Source organism: Phaethon aethereus (genome assembly GCF_964289735.1).
Source record: "Phaethon aethereus genome assembly, chromosome: 5".
NCBI classification, from domain to species: Eukaryota; Metazoa; Chordata; class Aves; order Phaethontiformes; family Phaethontidae; genus Phaethon; species Phaethon aethereus.
The window spans coordinates 51,410,162-51,426,859 of record NC_138579.1 but is presented as its reverse complement, the minus strand read 5'-3'; the positions used below and the strand labels follow the sequence as shown (position 1 = coordinate 51,426,859).

At 36.1% G+C, this 16,698-nt stretch overlaps 1 protein-coding gene across 3 annotated transcripts in view; it reads left to right on the top strand.

Annotated features, from left to right (window-relative positions):
* Positions 1-1,842: 1,842 nt before the first annotated feature.
* The window catches only part of PPP6R3 (protein phosphatase 6 regulatory subunit 3), a gene marked incomplete at its 5' end in the record, with an annotated part of 39,347 nt that continues 24,491 nt past the window's right edge, over positions 1,843-16,698 (top strand). For all 3 annotated transcript variants that reach the window (XM_082001046.1, XM_082001045.1, XM_082001047.1), the window contains 12 exons: positions 1,843-2,069; positions 3,513-3,699; positions 4,570-4,707; positions 5,211-5,276; positions 5,519-5,631; positions 6,352-6,465; positions 7,162-7,291; positions 9,196-9,348; positions 10,984-11,133; positions 11,635-11,699; positions 14,278-14,393; positions 14,781-14,866. In XM_082001046.1, coding sequence (XP_081857172.1) covers positions 1,843-2,069; positions 3,513-3,699; positions 4,570-4,707; positions 5,211-5,276; positions 5,519-5,631; positions 6,352-6,465; positions 7,162-7,291; positions 9,196-9,348; positions 10,984-11,133; positions 11,635-11,699; positions 14,278-14,393; positions 14,781-14,866 — 1,545 coding nt within the window. The remainder of the gene's footprint in view (positions 2,070-3,512; positions 3,700-4,569; positions 4,708-5,210; positions 5,277-5,518; positions 5,632-6,351; positions 6,466-7,161; positions 7,292-9,195; positions 9,349-10,983; positions 11,134-11,634; positions 11,700-14,277; positions 14,394-14,780; positions 14,867-16,698) is intronic.

The window sequence follows — 16,698 nt, the reverse complement described above, 5'->3', positions numbered from 1 at the left end:
GGGATTTCAGATGATTCTAAGTACTGATACTGCAATTGAAATTATCTGTAACTTTTCCTGGTTGCTTTTGCTTGACTTTCATATCTTTAAACAGAAAGCTATGTAATCTAGGGGCAGTTATGTATGTTTACAACTTCTGACAAAAGGCTAAGCAAAGTGAGGTGGTATTAAGTGATCAGCGTGCAATGGTTAAAGCAATAATGAAAACCCTGAAAGCTATTAAAACTTCTCCATACTGAGTATGGAGGCTTTTTAATATTTAGGCTAAATACTGGAAGTCTTGCTAATGAAAAGAGTTGTAAGGTTTTTGCTGGATCCTTGGACTTGTGTCTGTTTTCTGAACTGCTGAAATACTAAATTTGATACTTCACTGTTAATAAGTAGCTGTAATGTGCATGCTGAGTCCATTTTAACTTGGAAATAAATGCTTAAAACTGTCTACCTCTTTGTTTGCCTAAGAATTAGGTACTTATATTTTAGTTTTTGTAGGTTTTTATAAGAGTGTATGACAAAAGCATAGTTTGATTATTGTCTTTAAGCTTGCTCCTGCATACAACCTGCAGCTGACAGAAGTGTTCTCGCTAAAATAGTACTGTTCACCTACATTCTCTGCAGTAACTATATGTTCTCGCAGCTGATGATGTCACTAATGCACAGCAAGAATTAACATTTTGAATTAATCCTTCACACTTGGAAGGCAGGTTACTAAAGGAGCAAAAGGAGTGTTTCTTTCCTTATTTAAATGAGTACTGCTCAAAACCATGCTGCTTCCAATTGGAAGGAAAGAAAAGTTTCCCTTACTGTTCTCTGGTATCTGTAGTATCTCTTTCAATCCATTTAAATTCTGCATTCACCTAAGACCATCTGACAGTGTGTCAGAGGCTAAATGTAATGTAAAAGCCCTGATTTGGAGAGTGGGGAATGGAGTGGATGCTTATATTGAACTTAGTGAGAAGTAAAAGCAGGAGTTTATTGGATCTATCATAGACTGAAATACTGTATTCTGATAGCACAGTTGTCTTAGTAGGAACTGCTTGCAGAGTGTTTTAGAGCAACACAATCAACATGGAGGTGCCAAAGCATTTTATAAGGAAAGGTTAAGTTGCTCATCCTTATACATTTCTGTTACGGCCTTTTACAGTGTTTCAGTGGTTGGGGCCACTGCCCTTTCATGTCTTTGCATAAGATATGTTATTGTCCCTTGTTCGTCCTACTGTGTCAAGTTTGTGGAGGGAAGTACAGTGAAGAGAGTAGTCCTGTGTTGAAATTAGTTCCAGCACTTTGATGTGTGCTGCCTGTAAATTAAAATTATTATAATCCCTCCACCTTTATAGGCGTTTTGTTCAACGGTAGCGGTGGTACTCTAGTGTGTTTATGCAGTGCTCGTTTTATCTTTTCCCAGCTGTATTAATTGCTGAGCAGCTTGTTCTGAATATGAGACTTGGTGCATAAATTAAAAACAAAGGTTGGGAAGAGCAAATTCAATAAATTGAAAACTGAAGTTACACATTTTTTCCTTAATGCAGATTAGCATGTTTCTATCATGTAAGTAAAACCCTGGAGCTGCCTAACTTTATCTTTGGATATTAGAATATTGGCTATTGCTAAAGGTACAAAAACTACTATGGAGTATTCAGTCATACTTAATCAAGCCTGAATTTGTAGCTTTTGATCATCAGCATCTACTGTTGTGTCTCATTCAAGTTCTAGAAAGTTTCTATGCATGCAGGTACCTTTGGGGCTAGAAGCTATGAAATACTCCTATGAAGTGTTAGTACAAATACTGCTTAAATAGATTTGTAAACTTAATGTTCTGTGTATATTCTTCTTATCCAGACCAGCATGTTTTGGAAATTTGATCTCCATTCGTCATCCCACATAGATACACTTCTAGAGAGGGAAGATGTAACACTGAAGGAATTGATGGATGAAGAGGATGTTCTGCAAGAGTGCAAGGCTCAGAATCGCAAACTTATAGAGTTTCTGCTGAAGTCAGAATGTTTGGAAGATTTAGTTTCATTTATTATCGAAGAGCCACCTCAAGACATGGATGAAAAAATTCGATATAAGTAGGAAAACTTTTAGGGGTGGGGGAGACTTGGGAAGGTGGGAAGAGGGGTAACTTACTCCAGTTAATTTGACTGTGTTTTGAGTCACTGTGTGCTGATGTGTAGTACAATACTGGTATCTTTAGAGTAAGTTTGTTTTCAAGGGGCTTTGTAGAACTTTTAAATAAATCATTCTGATGTTTGCATATTTTTCAAATAGAAGCCTCTTAGGACAGCAATTGGTTTTGGAGGCATTTGTGGTTAAGGAGGCTTGCAAAAAAAAAAAGTCAGAACTCATGAAGAATCTTGTAGCTGTGATTATTAAGAAAATAGTTGAATGAAAAACCCTATTTATTTAGCTTACCAAAGCTAAGCTTTGTTTTATCAATGATTGGTAAGATGTTTTGAAGACGCTTATTAGAAGGTCTGTAGCACTCCTTGGAAGAATGTACTTAATATCCAATTGCTGATGTTTTCTTTGCAGAGCTAGAACTGTAAGAATTGGGTATAGCTGTGACTTCAGCTAGTTTGCTGAGAAGATTCAAACTCAAAAGTCAACCTAGCAATTTGTATAAAAGCACTTCTGCCACTTTTGGCCTATTTGATTGTTGTCTGTGCAGAAAGCTGCTTTTTTCTTAAAACGGTATGTAAAAAAACATGTGACCTAAACTACACGTTTAGTTGCAGCACTCCACCATTTCTGCTAAACCAAGCCTCCTGTAAGTGTTTCTAGTAGAGTTTGGAATTCAAGCATCTCTCACTTAGAAAACTTAAGCTGCTAATGCTGTCATAATTACCTTCAGTGTGAGTGGGTGATAATACTGTCAAATGCAGGAAATTGCTGGTCTTTACGGCCAGTGTTCTGAACTGTACTTCTGACTTTCATAAAGCAGTACTAGCTAGTTTTAGAGGCTTTGTCAGACTACAGCCAGTGTACTGAGTTTTTACATAATTTTTACATATATATATATATATAAAAAAAAAAATCCTGAAGCTATTCCTTTTGACCTTTTAAATATAATCTCTGTTTTATTAGAAAAGGGCAAACACACTGCTCCCTCCTCAGTATTGGTCCAGTACTATCAGTCTGCTTAACTTCTTGGTAACTAACATTTTTCCCTTCCAAAAAAAAAAAAGTGTCTTCTGAAATTAGGTATCAGTATTTGAACAGATGGATTTAACAATATATCTTAAAATAAAAGCTTGCCCTTTCCTTTCCCAACTTCCCTAGTGTTGTCCTATTGCTACTGAAGAAGAGGAGTCCATTTCTTAAATGAAAGAACAGAGCTTGTAGGCTGAATGTGCAGTTATGTAACCTTGCAGTAGTTTGCTGCTTTAATTAATGCAGACCAGCCTTGCTTGAAAACTTGGTCAGAAGCCTTACCAAGTTCTGGGTTCAGAGCTGGAAGTATGACAACTTTTGAAGTATGAGTTATGGATAATTTTTTTTTTACTTCTCCCCAGATATCCAAACATATCGTGTGAGCTGCTTACATCAGATGTCTCACAGATCAATGACAGGCTGGGAGAAGAAGAACGCTTACTTATGAAATTGTACAGCTTCCTCTTAAATGAATCTCCTCTAAACCCTTTACTGGCCAGTTTCTTCAGCAAGGTGCTAAGTATTCTAATAAGCAGAAAACCAGAACAGGTAAATATTTACAAGCTCTCCAATTTATCAAATGTTCTAATAAAGTTGTAGTACTCGGCAATGCTGTTTCAAGAGTACACGTTTGAGGGATAGCAGCCGAGTCAAAAAAGAGCATTCAAGTTCCATACTAGCTGAAGATACTAACTTTTTGTATTAAAGGATTAAAAAAGTATATCTGGATGAGTAAGATATATTTGATTCAGATTTGCCTCAGCTATTTGTGCAATCAGCGTATGAGTGCTTAGCTTAGCTCAGTATTTTATAGTGATATTTGCATTAATTGCTGTTAGAGGTGAAAGCAAGCGGACTGAGTCAGTGGGAGTGGGTCCAATTTGGTGTGAAGAATTGTTCTAGAACAAGGTGAGAAACATTTGGAGTCCTTCTTCAGAAATGTTGTTGTACTCTCTGCTCATGTGGCCCAGTACTGCAAACAGCTGCAATGACTGGCACTCTCACCTAAGCAAATTAAGTTTGTGACTCTGTTCTGTATCTTTAATTTAGCAAGCTCTGTATTTGTGTTATGTTAAGGGTTTGCTGTGTCGAGCTTTGCTCATTAAGCAGGGAGGAGAGTAATTCATACCAAAAAGGAAAGCTGACTGTGCATTGGATTATAAGTAGCTTATGGACAGCAAGTTGGTCTTGAGAGGAGGCCCAGGACACACTGTGCATAGTATGGATCTGTCCTGTGCCACTTCTGCTATTCTTTAAGTGTGCATTATTTTATCTTGCCTTGTACTGCAAGCTTTAAGTGACAAAAGTGTTTAAGAAGTTCATTTATTTTCTCCATTTGGTAGAGGAGAAACTAGAACTGGTTGGTGTAACTTACTATGTAAAATACAGATAAGCAAATGTAAGCTTTTTGATTTCTAGATTGTGGATTTTTTGAAGCGAAAACATGATTTTGTAGACCTCATTATTAAGCACATAGGGACCTCTGCTATCATGGACTTGTTGCTGAGGCTACTGACTTGCATAGAACCTCCACAGCCCCGGCAAGAAGTGTTAAATGTAAGTAAAATGTCTCAGAGGATTTTTGTCTGATGTGTGTGAACTGTAAGATGGCTTATCTTCTGCTGGTTTTACGAAGTTTATTTCTTAAATGTGCTGAAATTAGGTGTGGGGGTTTTTTTTGCTTGGAGCTGCCAATACATTTCCAGCAGAGCCACAGAGCTGGTGGGGCAACTTAGAACCTGAGTGGCTGGTCTCTTCCTTGGACTTCAAACTTGTAACTGCTAGATGGAATTTTTAAAATGTTTTGGACCTTACTGAACACTTTTTTGGTGTCAGAAGGTTTATTTTAAAATTATACGTAAGGCTTTCTTTTTACAGTTGCTCAGAAACACTTACTTTACTTTTTTCCTTTTTTCTGAAGTATTGTTAGTCCTTTAGAAATATCAACAGTATAACTTGTGGCAATTGTCAAATGACTTCTTTTAATTTCATTAATTCTAATTCATTTAATGCATTTACTTGGATAGCATTCTTAGTAACACCTACAAACACTTTTACAGTGGCTAAATGAGGAGAGAATTATCCAGCGGCTTGTGGAAATTGTACATCCATCTCAAGATGAAGATGTAAGTATTGATTTGATACTCTTCTGGGTCTATCTGTTCAGCAAGTTGCTGTACAACGTAGAGTTAGGACTCTGAGTTTTACTGATTTCTGCTAGCTTTTTTTCAGTAATTACATTTCAGTATTTAAGTGTGGTCATTTAAGGATAGGGTGTGTGGTTCCCCCTCTATTTTGTCCCCCACTTCTTCAATCCCCCCAGCATGTTATTACTCTTAGAGTAAAAAGCTATGGTTTTCTGTTCCAGAGGCATTCAAATGCATCACAGTCACTCTGCGAAATTATTCGTCTAAGCAGAGATCAGATGTTACAAGTACAGAACAGTTCAGAACCAGATCCACTACTTGCAAGTCTGGAGAAGTAAGTTGGTTTGCTGAATTTCTGATTTTATTTTCAGTTCATTAAAAAAAAAAAAGTTTTTAACTTTTGACCTTGAAAACCTTTAGAAATGTCAAGCTTCACTTTTCAGGTGAATTTTCTTGGCTACCTGTCATCTGTCTCTGTAATTTAAAATAACTCTGCAAGTAAGCAGAGCCCACCTGATGAACTTCCTTGGGGCGGGGAGGGGGCATGTCTCATTAAAATATTTTCTGCACTGCCAAGATTAGTGGGATCAGATGTGTGGAGGGCAGCTTGATACTGCGCAGAGTACACATGGGAGACTTTGGTTTTGTTCTGTTATTTGTTTTAAGTTAATCTAAGCATGTGTTTCTGCCAGAGAAGATTCTCCTGTATTCCCTTCTTCCTTTTGCTAGTTATAGGTTTAGGTTTGTGTGGCTGTTACGGCAAGCTGTGTGGTTGCTCGTGGTTGTCAAGAATCAGGTTTTTGATCTGACTGAAAACTTCCTTCTTGTAGTGTCAGTTATCAGATCATAAAACTAGAGCAATGTAAGGAATAGGAAAATGTGATTGGGGCAGTGAGGACGAGAGTGATTGCCCTAGTGGTACCTGCTAGCCTGAAATAGCTACTTCTTTTCTTTGTATTATCCCCTTATTTTATATGGGAAAATGGTAGCTACTTCTGTTAACAGCTGTATCCTGAAATAGCATTCTATCTGATGCCAATGCTTTTCTTTTCAGACAAGAAATTATAGAGCAGCTGCTGTCTAATATTTTTCATAAAGAAAAAAACGAATCTGCAATAGTCAGTGCAATCCAAATACTATTGACCTTACTTGAGACAAGGCGACAGACGTAAGTGTTCTTATTTCGCTTAAATTATGCCTGCATAATTTAACTACTGTTCAGCAATAGCAAGTGTCTTCCATGTACTTATGACTGAGCCATTTTTTTGACCTGCTGTAGCTGAAGAAGTAAAAGAGCAAAAAAGATTGTGGTTGGCATTACTACGCTTCAACCAAATGACTGGTCTTTTTGCAGTTTTTTCTGGAATCTAGTTTAAGTGCCCCTTGACAGATCAGACTTGAGTATATTTCATCAATTTGTTTCTGGATACAAGGGATAGGGATATATGTACAATGCAGTGAGTGGGTATTGACTTTTTAAAAAGTTATTTGGAATTTTATTATAACTTCACTTTGAGAAGTTATAATAGATCTCTGTGGTACATTCAACTTAAGTTGTTCAGGATAGATGAAAGAAGTTCTTTATCTGCCTGAAAGAGGAAATACAACAGCTATAATGTTTAATCTCAAAACCATATTGGAGATTTCAAGCACAATAAACCAAAAACACTAGAGCTAGCATTTGGAAAAGTCTTGTTCAACCATTACTTCACACTTAATTTATATTTGTAACCTTATGTTTTTACTTGCCTTTTCACTCTTTTTTTTCACATGCCTTCAGAACCATGACACTCTCAAAATCATACCTTAAAGATGTTTTACAAATAGTTTTGATATTAATTATCAGATTTTCCTTGTGTTTTAGATTTGAAGGCCATATAGAGATCTGTCCTCCAGGAATGAGCAATTCAACATATTCAGTCAATAAAAGTGTTTTAGAAGCCATAAAAGCACGACTTTCATCCTTCCATGAACTCCTACTTGAGCCTCCAAAAGTAAGTGAAACCTTGTGTTACCAAATTAATTAAAACAAGACTGTCACTGTCTGACTGTGTTTTAGGCAGGTTGTAATAACTAACAAAACTCAGTTTGACAGCTTTCGGGCAAGTACCCAGGCTCTTTCCCAGCCTGTTGTGAGCTTTGCTGTTCATTATTATTGTCCCTGAGCCAATGTGTTGTGCGAATTGATATGTTTTTCCAGCTTAAACTTTGTTTAATTGGCAGAATAGTCTTGAAGCAATTACTTCTTTCTGAAAGCAATGAAAAGAGATTTGCTATATATTCTCAAGATGAGTCCTGTTTTCTGCTTGGAAATCCTATCTGGATAGGAAACAGACTATGGATGCTTCAGTTGTTTGGAACTTTGGCATGGCCCACGTGAGGCCAGCACAATTCCTCTAGACTGGCCCAGGACCCAAGTAGACCAGCTCCATGGCATGGACCCTGCACTCTAGGCATATTAAATTTTTTGCGCTTTTTAATTGATTTAAGCAACATTATCTATGTCATGCTATTGTAAAAGATAAATACAAGATGTATAAATAGAGGGCTTATCTATGATCCATTTATATTTTTCCACTCAAATTTTCACTGGCAGAATTTTAGCTGGAGCACTGTACCCTGAACTGGGAACCACAATCCGTAAGAGAGAAGAACTTGTGGGCCAAAGTGAAGTAAAGACCAGAGGTGTATAAAATACCAGGGGGGGCAGGGGCTGTCAAGGTAGTATTAAAGTTTATTTTAGCCTGGAGAAGATGAGACCTCAGGATTTCCAAATAGAGAAGAGGTAATAAAATGCAAAGAAACTGTATTATCTTTATTGCAAGAGTATGGCAAGATACAGGTCTATATTACAGTAAAAGCAGGGTCACATAAGATACTTGAGTATTTTCTCATAGTCAGACATACTTAGCATTTGAATAAGTCATCTAGTGAAGTTACTGAGTCTGTTGCTCATTTTGAGCATTAGTTAAATGATCATCCTTAGATTTTTGCTTTATGTAAGGAATGGACTAAATGAACTAGCAGGTTGTCAGGCATCTCTTTCTGATGCAAGGGTGGCACTGGTCAGGCAAAAATGACATCCAGTGTTACAGAAGGCAGTAGTGGTCTTGTCAAAATGTGTTTGTGCCTTAAGATAGGAAGTCGTTTTCGTTATGAATTCCCCTGCTCGTTGCATATTTGCTATTAGATCTTTAAGCTCTTACCAGCTAACACCAGATTCTTCTTAATGGCTGGCACTTAGTTACATGACAATAATTCTGGTTTGTTAACCAGCTAAAATGTCAATGTAAGAACTATGAAGCTTATGATTATAATACAAGGACCCATTATTGCATGGAAAGAGATTCTTGCTGTGTTGGAAGTAACTCCTTCAAAGACTAGAGATGGAGCTTGTTTTGTGTATAACATTAGAATAAAACACCAGAGAAGCTTGTTGCTTAATGAAATTGTTTTCTCGTATATGAAGTTAGGGTTGTTGAGGCATTATCATATATTTAGAGACTGTCCACTTAGCTGTTTTGTGTATATTGTAGCAATGTAGACTATAGCTGTACATGGATTAAACCAGTATATTAAGCATTTCCTGGAAAGGAATTTCCTGATTCCTTTCAAGGTTGGGTAGAGTGCATCTAGTTTGAGATCCTGTCTGTAGTTAACAATGTCATTGGTTTCATGTGACTGTTTTTAGTGCTTCCTGTCTATGGAGTTAAAATAAATAATCTATAGTATTCATCACTAAAAATTGCTTTTTTGCAGAGTGAAGGTAAGACTGTTGCTCAAGGACTGATTGTGTGTATTTTTAAGCACTACTCTGTCATTGTGCATAGGAATAATGAGCTGGGGTTTTTTTAAGATATTTTAATGGATTTTATGTATGTACCTTTTTCTTTTTCAGAAGGGTCTCATGAAGACAACCTGGGGTGTATTGGATCCACCTGTGGGAAACACACGTTTAAATGTGATTAGATTAATATCTAGCCTTTTACAGACCAATACAAGCAGTGTGAATCAGGAGCTTATAGAGCTTAACAGCATAGGAGTAATACTGGTAAGAACTTCATGCTACCGCCTTTATTTTTATGGACTGCTATTAAGATCTTGTCTGTTTTTTCTGTCACTGCAGGTAATTTGTAGTGTATTTTCCAGCCTAACTTTTCAGCCTGTTTGTGTTGTGGCTTCTGTTACACTTGTTTAAAAACTTCTAATATTGGATTTTACTGTTAAATTCATTTGTCTGAAGTCAGCATTTTCCTCTGATCACTTAAATGGTTCTTATTCTCTGCACCTTTATAAATATGTGAAGTGGTTTTCTTAACACATTTATTTTTATAACTGAGTATTCTCAAGTTTTCAGCCATGTTCAAGGCTCTTCTGCTGTTTTCATTCTTTTGCTAAGTTGTTCCCTCAAAATCCCTTTTTCTCTCTTAATAGTATATGGCACACCACATGGTATCTCGGCACTGTCCTTTAAAGGGACTGTTATTCTGGGCAGCTTGTACACCTTCAAATCTCTGAAAGCAAGATGCTGCACAACAAACTTTCAGTCAGTTAACTCAACTGTTCTTTGCTAATGTGGAATGTGTATTTTGAGTACTTACTATTTCATACTTCCAACTATAGCAGGACATACATTCTTTGTGTTTAGTTTGACCAAAAAGCTCAAATGTTGGTATCAGTTAAAAAATAACTAGCAAAACATGCCAGATATTTTTTTCTTCAACTAATAAATACAGCTATGGCTGTAGTCTTCATCTCAATTTCTCTGTACAACTTGGGTTTGCAGACAGGTGCTAACTTGTATACAAATAGCTAACTTCACCATAACTGAAGTTTTTCCCTGATGCATTGTCTAGGGGAATTACATGCTATGAACACTTGCATGTTCTTACAAGTAGATTATTTTGTAAACTAATTTCAGTGAGTTTTGAACATGCTTTTCTGTTGCAGGTTTTATATGAGAAAAAAAAAATAATTGTAAACATATGAACTCGGTGCTTCATGCTTGCAGTAAGAAGTAGTCTAAAATAACTGGACATAAAGCTTAAAAAAATCTTTCCTATGTTTAAGAGGAATAATGTGGAGTCAATTTCAGTATTTGTGTCTTGTGTAAGGCATTTAATAATCTTAAACTGCATCTTGATTATCTAAGGTAACCTTCTGTAATAAATTAATAAAACTAGTAGATGACAAGTTCAAAATGGGTAGATATGATTTTGTAAGGAATCTCACTGAAGTGAGGAGCACATGATAAATGATATTGTAGATGCTAGAAGATTAAGTGAACTCAAAAAAGAGAAATCTGTCAAGGCCTCTAAGTTCATAAATAACACTTCTGACTCTGGGACTCTCTGGGCTGCAGCTAGCAGAAAAAATAAGTGGGGATTGTCATTCCTCTCTGTCTTCATCCTCTGAAAGTGCATTATTGGTTACCCCCGGGATGAATCCAGTTACAGTTGAGTTTTTGTTCTGATCCAGTATGATGGTCCTTGTGTTCAGATAATAGCAAGCACAAGAATTAACTTTTTTGTAGGTCACAAATTGTCTCTTGCACAATACTACTTATTGCAAAACTTAAAAGAATTTGTTTGTGTAGTCATTCAGATGATTTGCTGGGGTGAGACTATTGGTTATGTTTAATGAAAAGACCTTGTATTGTGCAAACCTTGTTGAATTTGTTTTGCAGGACATGTTCTTTAAGTATACTTGGAATAACTTTTTGCATACTCAAGTAGAAATCTGTATTGCATTGATTCTTGCAAGTCCTCTTGAAAGCACAGAAAATGGCACCATTACAGATCAGGATTCCACTGGGGACAATCTCTTACTGAAACACGTAAGTTGTGTTTTTTTGGGAATCCCTTGAATTTTTCTGTCTCCAGGCTATCATAGCAGTTAGTCTTACATGAAATATACCTCAATTTTACTTAATTTATATATAGGATGAACAGGAATATTTTTCGGTTTTTTTCTTAAAATGTCAGTTCTGTGTGTTAAACCTGAATGTGCTGTAGAGTAGATTTTTGCTGCCACAAAGTGAGCATGTGTGCAAAGCTGCAAGTATTTATTTTCCTTGAAGGAGAAGTTCCTCTTATTTTTAAGAATTAAAATTGCTATTTCAATAGCTTTATGTTACTACAACTCAGCAGCTATAAAGAGAAGTAGAATTAATACAGGCTTAGCTTTCAGGTTTAGATCTGACTGCTGCTTTTGAACTTAATGAAAGTATTTATCCTGAACCTGAAATTAGTTTTTTCAGTATTTGTTAAAATCAACTGTAAAATGCATAATAGTGTTCCACTTTACTGCTACTAAGCATATTTTGCTTTTTTGATAGCTATTCCTTAAGTGCCAATTAATAGAGCGAATACTTGAAGCCTGGGAGATGAATGAGAAGAAACAGTGAGTAACTAGTTTTCTCATTCCCTGCAATTGTCTACATAAAACTTGAATTGTAAAATGAATGTATGACCAATTCATAACTCATGTGGCCAGTTCTAAAAACGCTTGTATGTTAATATTTGTATTAAAGCTTTCTCTCATACTACTTTCTGGTAGCATTCTAATGCTTTATCCCATGACCATTTGAGAATACTATTGTTTGTCATTCTTGCCATGTATAAGATACTACTATGATCTTTAAAGTCTACCCATCTTCAAGTACAGAAATATACCATAAGTTTTGAGAGGACAGGAAATACTTTTCTCCAGTAAGCAACTGAAAATTACTTATAAACAAATGAAAGACTCCTAAGTAGTGAAAGCCAAGTCCTCATCGACGGAATACCTTCTAAAAGTATGGGTTTGTGAAAGGATGGAAGTTTCAAGTAGCTAACATTTTCTGAAACTGTGTTCATTGCTCGAGAAAAAAAACCTCAGTATTCACCTGAGGTGGTAAAACAGCTCATAAGTTTGCCTCAGGAGATACTGAACAGTAAATGTTAGCTTTAACTTGTCAAAATAGTGAATTAACTGACTGGGGTAGTGTTGCTGGTTTGCTGGTGTATCATTTGAGACAGTTATACTCCCACAAATATTCCTGTTCCTATTTGATGTGAATTGGATAGTAAATATATGGCTAATGTAACTGACTTTAAAATAAGGGTGTTAAAGTAGGTGAAGAGGGTGGTACAAAGAAAGAGAATGCGACTTAATTTAACTGCAGAAAACATGCTCTCCCAAATGTCTTCTATTTTCTATCGTATTTTCCTGAGGTTATAGAGAACTGCCAACTTTATCAGCAATTGGACTCTCATAGGAGAGAAGTATGGCAAGTTATTTCCATATATCCAACTTAAAACTATTCTTTGGTTGGATAAGAATGTTCTTGATCCAGTGCTACCATATGGATGAATTAATTAAATATTTAGTCTCATGTTTGCAAATATGAATGTGGAAAATACTGTTGTAAACATCAGATTGTGCTTTTGTCTGGAAAGAATTGTTTTTTGTTTGCGAGAAATGAGCAGACTGTTACTGTAAGTAATTCACCTCTTTATCCAGTTTTGTACAGTTATGACTCCAAATATAAAAGATAAGTCTTTAAGATAATCTAAAGGTATTTTTAGCTTAGCTGATTCAGGAAATGGGTTTTTTTAATGCTTTTGTATTCTGTCACGTAATTTTATTTCAAGCAGCTCTAGAAGTTTGAGGATGACTGTTTTCTGCTGGTAAAAATCTGATATCTGACAATAAAAACTTATTTGATTCACTGGAATTACTAAGCATTTGCTAACAGAAGATACTACTAGTATCTAGTAAGGCAATGACAAGTCAATCCACTTTGTCAAATACAAGTGCTCTTTATGGCATATCCTCTCAGAAATTGTAGTCTTTGCCATCATCACACGTTGCTTATTTTGAATATACTTGTTACCTAAGCAGTTGAGGAGATAAGACCAGAATATCTCTCTCAAGTTGTTCCTGTAAACAATGTTTCATTCACGACATCTTGCATTGACATAACATAATTTCAGTCACCTCGTGTTAGATAATGATGGTGGAAAATCATGTAATGTGATTTGTGTTTGCTTACTGTGTATGCAGTTGCATCAGCTACTTTGTGAACTGCTGTCACTTCACAAAGATTTCAGTGAAGTTCGTGGGAGGTTTGTCTAGCCAATTGAGTGTGTCTTTCTTGATTTTTTTTTTTTCATTTTAAAAGCATAAAACCTTAAAAAGCTGACATAGCAAATGTCTGGTTAGCTTGCAGCTAAATGCTAGATATTCAGTCCAGGTCAAAGCTCTCACTTTAGCTCTTTGGTCAGATCTAGAATGGTTCCAGCTGATCATAGCTATTCAAAGCACTAATCTAAAAACTGGTAATTCCTGTTTCTACAAAGCAGTTCTGTTACTTAAAAAATATTTGCACCACCTATTCCTTTGGTATGCAATTAAATGACATTCCTAAACTTCAGGAAAGCAATGATCCCAACTTAAATTTCAGGTGGTCATACCATTCTAGCTCTGTATGCTAAGAAACATGTTTCTATGTTAAGAAACCCTGCAATACTAGAGCACACTTAGGATTTAAGAATTTTTCTCTTTTGGTCATGGACTCAAGGCTGTGAGAGAATGTTTGGTGTATTGGGATTTTGAAAAATACTCTCAGCTCCTAAAACCTGTGGATCTGCCTTTATCTTTAATTTTGTCTTTATCTTGATTATGCTGTACATTTTTCTTTCTACACACAGAAACATGAAAGCACAAATAATCTGGTCATATACTCTACACTTCCTTTGTGGTACCTTACATGCTTGTTAAGTCTTCTAAACAGGCGTAGTGTAGTCAAAACAGTTGGTATCTTAAGTTCTTCAGTATTTTTGTGAACCTTTGGTTTTAGAGTGCAACTCTTCTGCTTAAGAACCCCCACACTATTTGTCTTGTGTAACTTCTTGACTCTGGTACAGTGTTTTATAACAAAATATGGTAGCACAGTTGCTCTGAGTGTGGGCAGTTGAATTCCTTTTGTCTCTTGCAGGGCTGAAGGAGGAAGACGGCATGGCTATATGGGTCATCTGACAAGGATAGCAAACTGTATTGTGCATAGTACAGATAAGGGGCCAAACAGTACACTAGTCCAACAGCTCATTAAAGGTAATGTTAATGGTCTTAAGTTTGTCTTCATGGCTTTCATTATCAAATTCTGAGGAAACAAATCAAACAAATTAAAAGGCAGCTGTTGGATAAAAGAAGAAAATACTGATTATTTCTGACACCTTCAATTTAAAACCAGCTGCTGTTAAACATATGCCTAAGTCTTCTTTTTAAACAGTATCAAAGCTCCCTGAAATAAATGCAAAGAGATGCTGACTTACTTAATTTGGACTTGTTTGCTAGATGGCGTAATCCTTATGGATTTAGGAAGATGTATATGTTCTTTGCAGTATTTCTGGTAGAGCAGAAGAGAACAATTAAAAATTAAGTGATGCTCCATTGTCGTTAGTACCAAAACATTTTTTTTTTTCCTGGTTCCTACACTAGAGCTTCCAGAGGAGGTCAGAGAGCGATGGGAGACATTCTGCACAAGCTCTTTAGGAGAAACTAACAAGAGGAATACAGTGGACCTGGTAAGTAGTGATGGGTAAGGTATCAAAATTGCTTCTGTTTATTTGGGCCCCAGTTTCTTTTTGTCAGCATCACTACCAGTCTTCCTAACTACCACGTACTTGTATCAACAAGTACATTTAGTTGCTGAGCTATGGAGCTGTTAATTCTTTAATTTATTTTTAAGCTAAAGTAATATCATTAATGTTTTGTATGGGAATCTTGCAGTAGCTCAGTTTTTATAGCTCATCCCAGACAATTGCCAAGAAGGAAGATTTCTTTACAGCTTCAAGTTAGTGTCCTTGAAAGTTCCTGTCTGCTTAAAGAGTGCAAACTAAAACTGCAGGAGCTGGTGTTAATTGCTTTATCTACAGTATGTAAATAAGCCTGTGTAATTTTAATAGGAAAATGCTACCTGCATCCCACTTCATGTGTTAGTGACCTTGCATAAGTCAAGTAGTGTTTCATACTTTCGTTGTGCACCTGTCATTTTTCTTCTTTGCACAGCAGTAGTGATAACCCTTTTAGAAAAAAAATAAACTTAAGTAGAAGTATGAAGAGGTTTTCTGTAATCATGTTAAACATACAGTTTAAGAGTAACCACTTGGAGACTTTAATAAGCAGAGGCTGTTTCTATTGTTAAAAGACCAATTAATGAATTTTAATATATCAGACTTCTCCAGGAATGCAGTGCTTTGTATGTGGCTTCATTAACTTGTGCTGGTGCTATATTAATTGGGCTATAACACTATAGTGTGTTAAATTTGCTATTTCAACATAATATAGCAACTGGAACATAATGCTAATGTGATGTGTGTGGCAATAGGAGCAATAGGAAACTGATTTGAAACTGTGCAACTTGTGGATGGGACCAAATGATGTATAGACAGTATTTTTCCTATGAGCCTGTGAATGCAAAGAAGTTCATAGTGCTGGTAGAATAATGATATTTTCCTCTTGTTAGAAGCTACTTCTTGGTCAAGGCCAAGACAAGAGTCATCTAAAGAGGCAGAATTGTAAGCTGCTTTATAATTAATAACATTGTAATTAGCTCTTTAGATACATAATCATTTACTTGGACGTACTTAATGTAACAACAGTAAAAACTTGTTGAAAACATATCTCCAAACTCCACAGTATTCAGTTGAATATGAATACGAAGCATTAAAACAAATTCTTGTGTCTAAAATGCCATCTGGAAAATACTGTGTCTTTGAATTTTTGAAGTTGCAGGCTTTTGTTTCTGCTTGTGTGATCGATTCTCATCAGTCTTAGATTAACACTTAGTTCAAAGGTAAGCAGTAATGGACAGTACAGTGTAGTGTAGGAGATATTAAAAGACATCTCAGAAAACTCAGCTGCTTGTTTTACTGAGTCAAGTTTAAGTTATAGTTATTGTTAGGGGTGTATCCTGAAAGCACAGCCCCACAGTATTTCTTCCCAGTCATACCATCATCTAATATCCATGCTTTTGATCTGTGCTTTGGTCTCCATAGGCCTGTCCTCTCTATCTATAAACCTGAACAGTTTGGTATGTTTGAGTGTTTGAAGTCTTCTGTAAGTTGATGAAAGCATCCTGGGTTAAAACAACAGCTTATCAGGACTAGTGTTTATACCTGAAAAATTATATACCTGATTTAAAGTGCAGATTTTCCCTGCACACCTTTCTTAATTTTCTATGGATTATCCTTATATTTATTACTGGGTGGATGAGTTGACTGACTGACTTGGTTCAGGTTTTCCTGTCCTAAGCAAGCTCTTGAGCAGAATGTAGTCAGGGATGATATAATAGTTAAGCACTCGGTTCCTGACCTGAATAACACAACTGTGGTTCTCCAAAGCGAGAATTTGGGGT